The 6,002-nt window shown below is 25.3% G+C and overlaps 1 protein-coding gene across 1 annotated transcript; it reads left to right on the top strand.

The window, feature by feature from the left end:
- The first annotated feature begins 460 nt into the window (after positions 1-460).
- On the top strand, positions 461-3,531 carry LOC125838158 (transcription factor MYB4-like). Its single transcript, XM_049517222.1, has 3 exons — positions 461-734; positions 1,321-1,450; positions 2,799-3,531. The coding sequence occupies exons 1-3, from the start codon at positions 602-604 to the stop codon at positions 3,343-3,345; spliced, it is 810 nt and encodes a 269-aa protein (XP_049373179.1). The 5' UTR covers positions 461-601; the 3' UTR covers positions 3,346-3,531.
- Positions 3,532-6,002: the final 2,471 nt, after the last annotated feature.

Consider the following 6,002-nt stretch of genomic DNA (forward strand, 5'->3'; position numbering starts at 1 on the left):
GCATTTTAAAATTAAATTGTTACTAAAGGAGTATTGAATTGTAAGATTCTTTTGAAATGACTAAAAAAAATAAACCATATAAATTAGAACTGGAGTATGATTTATAAGTCAAAAAAAGTTGTAAGTTAGGATTTGTAACTTATAATTCTTTGATTTATTTTGACTGAAAAAATAAGTGGTTAAAAATACTTTTTAGTTTCAACCCAAACAGTACAATAGTACTTAAAAAACTTAAGGGATCGTTTGATTGGGAACAAGTTATCTTGAAATTAATTAACTTAGAAGAAGTTATTTCATCAGGTACATGAGATAATTTATTCATCACTATGGTATAAATTATTTGAGAATACTGTAAGAACTACTATTATACCTTATATCTCACACCAAACCATACGACTTTTTAACATGCTAATTACAAGCATAAATACCCAATATCCCATCCCTTCTCTCTGCTGCTCTTGAGCTTTTTTAGCATTTCATTTGTATTTTTGAAAGAAAAAAAAAGTGGAAGAGCTAAAAAAGTATAGTGATACACACAAATTATATTAGGAAAAAAGATCAAAAATTGACAAGAGCAATAAGCAAATCAAATAAAAAAAAGATGGGTAGAGCTCCTTGTTGTGAGAAAATGGGACTGAAGAAAGGGCCATGGTCTCCTGAAGAAGACAACATTCTCATATCTTACATTCAAAATAATGGACATTCCAATTGGCGTGCCCTCCCTAAACTTGCTGGTAATTTTACTTTACAAATCTATAATATCTTTTCATACCTATCATGATTGATATCATATCTCGAGTTTTAATCTGAGATCTCTAATTAAATATGAGAAATTATATCCATCTCATCTGAACTTGTTAGAGTAGAAACCATGATTCATTATTCAGTTTTAAGTTAGCATTTGATCATAAATTTTAAAATTAATATATGTTTGATTCTCAAATATTTTCAAGTTCTCGTAAACTGATTCAAACTAGTTTTTGGAGTTTCGGGAATTTTCACTTACAAAATTTAAATTTTTTCCAAATAAAATACATGTTCGAATACTCAAATTTTTAACTTTCAATTTCAAAATCTATGATAAAACGGGATCAGATTTAGTGCATTTCTAAAGCATCAAATCCCAAACCTTGGATTGAACTTTTCTTGAGATTTTAATTTTAACACGTGAAACATGCCATCTTTTATTTGGCTATTTCCCTTTTTTCTTTTTTCTTTTACTTGTGAAAGGACAATTTTTTATTTATTGAAAAGAAAATTACTGGGGATTATTACAAAGTGTAATTAAATTTTATTTTTATTCTATTTTTAATTATTTAGGACTATTGAGATGCGGAAAGAGTTGCAGACTGCGATGGACTAATTATTTGCGTCCAGATATAAAGAGAGGAAATTTCACCAAAGAAGAAGAAGACACCATAATCAAGCTTCATGAAAATCTTGGCAATAGGTCAGTATTTTTTTTGAAAAAATATATTAATAGCCACTAAAAAATAAAAATAAAAATTAATTACGAATTTTATCACTAGTCAATTGTTAATAGGCTTGTAGCTAACTATTTTGTTTAATAATTCACCGCTAATCACGGATTTCATGATACAATCTGAAAAATCTTGTATTATATTGACATAAGATTCTACTGGATATGATATTATTGTTGTTAATTATTTACGGAGTCTTGATCACATCTAATAATGCGTGCCTAGTGTTGTGATAATAATTAGTATAATAAAGTAAAAACACATTTTCCTTTTTTTTTTTTTGAAAGGCAATATATACCTTAGCTTGTGAATTATTTATTTGCAAAAACTTTTGTCTTTATATTCAGGAAGTATATACTTTTTGAGAATTGAAAAGGAAAATTTATAACTAAGCCAAACAGCACCTATTTTATTTTATTATATTTGTCATTTTGTTTCAACCAATGAATAAATTAAATAAATAAATATAAACAGAGAGGGGAAAAGATTCTCTGAGACAATTGGTAATTAAAATATGTCTAATAATTAATGTCATTTGCCAATCTACACATCTAACTGAAGAAAATCTATGCATATGGCTAATATCTCCTTAGGTTTTAGTGACACTATAATTAAAGTTTATGCACTATGTCATGTTTGTCCACTTCTCTCAATCTACAAATAATTTTACTTAAATACATTGATAATTTAAAAAAAGAAGTTACAATACCAATGTATTTTTATCAGAGAAAATCTATAATATATAACCTATAGGCTATTGGCTTAAGTGAACCTAGCTAATAGCTTTTGTTTAGAACTCTTTTATATATGTCTTAAAATAGTACTAAATATAATTTGTAAGGGTAGCTGAGTTAGTGCAACATGTAGTATCTTAAGGATATGAATTGATTCTCTGTGTCAATATTTTTTCAGTCGAATTCATTGCATCGCCACCTGACTTACCTAATGTAGATTATATCTCCTGTGTAGTTTATAAGCTACTGCATAGAAGGTGAATGTAGTTGTACACTCGAAGGATATCGACTATAGATTTTTCTAGGGGTTTAAAAAAAAATCACTAAATATATGTATATAAATACTTGACTGGAAAAAAACAATTATTATTGTGGATTAACTTGGATCACTATAGAATTCCAAAAATTTCAAATTCAGAATTCGTCTTTGACTTTATATTAACTTGTATTGTTATAGAAATTTATAAATTTTAAATTCAGAATATGCCTTTAATTTTAATGTATTGTTATAGGTAATATACCTTTTTGTTTCAACATTATTTGTTCACCTCTTTGCTAATAATTTTTTTCCCAAAATGTGCAGATGGTCCGCAATAGCAGCAAGATTATCAGGACGAACAGATAATGAAATAAAAAACATTTGGCACACCAACTTAAAGAAAAAGCTGAAGAATTATCAGCCTTCTCAAAATTCCAAAAGACACTCCAAGATTAATCATGTTTCCAACAAGGGTCCTACAACTTCTGAATCCTCCAATAATTCTGATTTTAGTACTAATAATAGTACAAGTACTAAACTACACATTAAAATTGCCCCCAACTCACCACAACTTTCATCTAGTGAAATCTCAAGTGTGACATTAGTTGTTGATGATAATCAAATGGTGATTATAAAGGAAGAAAAAATAGAGTCATCGTCTTCGGAGTATTTCCCCAAGATCGATGAGAGTTTCTGGACAGACGAATTATCAACAGAGAATAATATGGTTGTTGGTCATGATCAAGAAATACAAGTGAGGGAAGAAAATGTGGACATATTTACTACTAGTTCAAAAATGGAGGAGGACATGGACTTTTGGTACAATGTTTTCATAAAGACAGGGGATTTGCCAGAATTACCAGAATTTTGAGGGGTCTATTTTGATTATTATGTAAATTTGAGATTAATAAGTGGTATTTCTAGCTAATAGGTTTTTTCTAGGAATTTTTGGAGTTGGCAAGTTTGAAATTTCATGTTTGTTTAATCTTGACTAGTATTATTTAGAGTGGACCCAAAAAAAATAAAAATAATTCCAAGTTGGGACCATTAGCTAGGATACTTTAATTTTGAGGTTATTTTAAACTTTTCTTTTACTTAGTGGAGGACTAATTAGCAAAGGAAGAACAGACTTAGAGAAGTACTCCTGCAGTCAAAATTTATGTGACACTTTTCGTTTTTTGAGAGTCAAACAGTTTAAGTTTAACCGGTAATTTACACATGAAATCGTCAAATTTTTTGAAATGAAATTTATATATTTATAAACTACGTTAAAAGTACTATAAGTCACAATAATTGATAATTCAAAATATTTAAAAGATGTATAAAATATTTACGGTCAAAGATAGACTTGTTTGAATCTCAAAATTTTAAAAGAGTTACATAAATTGAGACGTAGGGAGTACTTGTTTGAGAACTACTATTTTTATCACCGCAAATGAGTGAAAAATTTATGTTATAAGTTATAATTCTTTCACTTATTTCTCATCGAACTAAATTTGAAATAATGAAAATTTACTATTTTTTTCATATACAAATATTATTATTATTATTTTCTGTTCATATCTATTCAATTAATATCTGTAAAATTATCATTGAACATTTTCTATTATAAAATTCCGTAAAAAAGATAGGGAATTGTTTAATAGTAACTAGTAACCATTCTCCTAACTTAGCTTTAACTTTTTGTATAAAATGTGTGTTACATATGGCTTTACTCATATATATAAAAAAAAAAATTAAGAAAAGGATGAAATGTTTTTCACCAGCTAGTGGTTTAAAGATTTTGTAATCCATTAGGATGACAAGGAAAATAATAATATATCTTCTATTTTAATGATTTGTCACTTCAAGCAAATTAAACAAGGATGTTGCAAGATTTCCCTCCCCCAAACTCTTTTTCCTTTTTAAACTCAACTTTCTAGGAAAATAAGTTTCTTTGTAAATGACAAAAATGACTTTTCTAATAAAAATAGGAAAAATAAGTTCTACTAGTGACATTACACACGATAAAATATCTTTGTTTTAATGGTTTGTCACTTTAAACAAACTAAAGAAGGATGTTGCAACATTTCCCTCCTCCAAAGCTTTTTTTTTTTTTTTGGAAAACCTTAATTTTCTTGGGAAATAAGTTTCTTATAAACGAGGAAAATAACTTCTCTAATAAAAGTAAAAAAAATAAGTTCTATTAGTGACATTCCACATTGATTATGTCCTATTTACCCTTCAAAGGTTTTTTTTTTTTTTTTGGAAAAACTTAACTTTCTAGGGAAATAAGAGCCCGTTTGGATTGACTTAAAAAAAGTAACTTTTTAAAGTGCTAAAACTTATTTTTAAAATAAGTAGTTATGTGTTTGGATAAAAGTGTTGCAATTGAAAAAAAAGTTGTTGATGTGTTTGGCAAATAAGTGCTGGTAAACACTTTTTTTATCAAAATGTCTGAAATACCCTTTAAGTTGTTAACATGATGAAAAGTTGATTAATTTAAGGTTTTTATACTTTAAAAAAAATTAAAACAAAATTAATTTATATTTTACATCCATAAGTAATAATATTTTCCTATCATTCACATATTTATTTACCACCACAAATTATTTATAAGAGGAATAATAATAATAATAATAATATAATAATAATAATAATAATAATAAAATAATAATAATAATATTTTCCTATCATTCACATATTTCTTTACCACCACAAATTATTTATAAGAGGAATAATAATAATAATAATAAAATAATAATAATAATATTTTCCTATCATTCACATATTTCTTTACCACCACAAATTATTTATAAGAGGAATAATAATAATAATAATAATAATAATATAAAAATAATAATAATATAATAAAATAATAATGATAATAATAAAATAATAATAATAATAATAATAATATTTTCCTATCATTCACATATTTCTTTACCACCACAAATTATTTATAAGAGGAATAATAATAATAATAATAATAATAATATAAAAATAATAATAATAATATAAAAATAATAATAATAATATAATAAATAATAATAATAATAATAAAATAATAATAATAATATTATAATCATAATAATAATAATAAAATAATAATAATAATAATGATAATAATAAAATAATAATAATAATAATAAAATAATAATAATAAAAAATAATTAAAAAAATAATAATAATATAATAATAATAATAAATAATAATAATTAAAAAAATAAAAATAATAATAATAAAATAATAATAATAATTCAATATGGGCAATTTGGAAATTGTATAAAAGAATTAAGGGCAAAAATGTAATATACTTGATCAACATAAAAGGGCTTTTAAGTTATAAAAAAAAAAGAAGCTCCCCTCACCTAACTTTTAGCTTTTGGCTTAAAATAAGTCATTTTTGACTTAAAATAAGTCACTTTGATAATTGTCAAGCACTCTAATAAGTCAAAAACTGGTTTTTTAAGCCAGTTTGACCAGCTTAATAGCCCATCCAAACAGGCTCTAAGTTTCTTATAAACGAGGAAAATGACTTCTCTAATA

Source organism: Solanum verrucosum, unplaced genomic scaffold, assembly GCF_900185275.1.
Source record: "Solanum verrucosum unplaced genomic scaffold, falcon-dt-bn FXZP01000079.1, whole genome shotgun sequence".
NCBI lineage: Eukaryota > Viridiplantae > Streptophyta > Magnoliopsida > Solanales > Solanaceae > Solanum > Solanum verrucosum.

Coding starts and splice junctions, on each gene's coding strand:
- LOC125838158 (XM_049517222.1), top strand. CDS start 602: ATGGGTAGAGCTCCTTGTTGTGAGAAAATGGGACTGAAGAAAGGGCCA. Junction 735..1,320: donor TGCCCTCCCTAAACTTGCTG/GTAATTTTACTT, acceptor TTAATTATTTAG/GACTATTGAGATGCGGAAAG. Junction 1,451..2,798: donor CATGAAAATCTTGGCAATAG/GTCAGTATTTTT, acceptor CAAAATGTGCAG/ATGGTCCGCAATAGCAGCAA.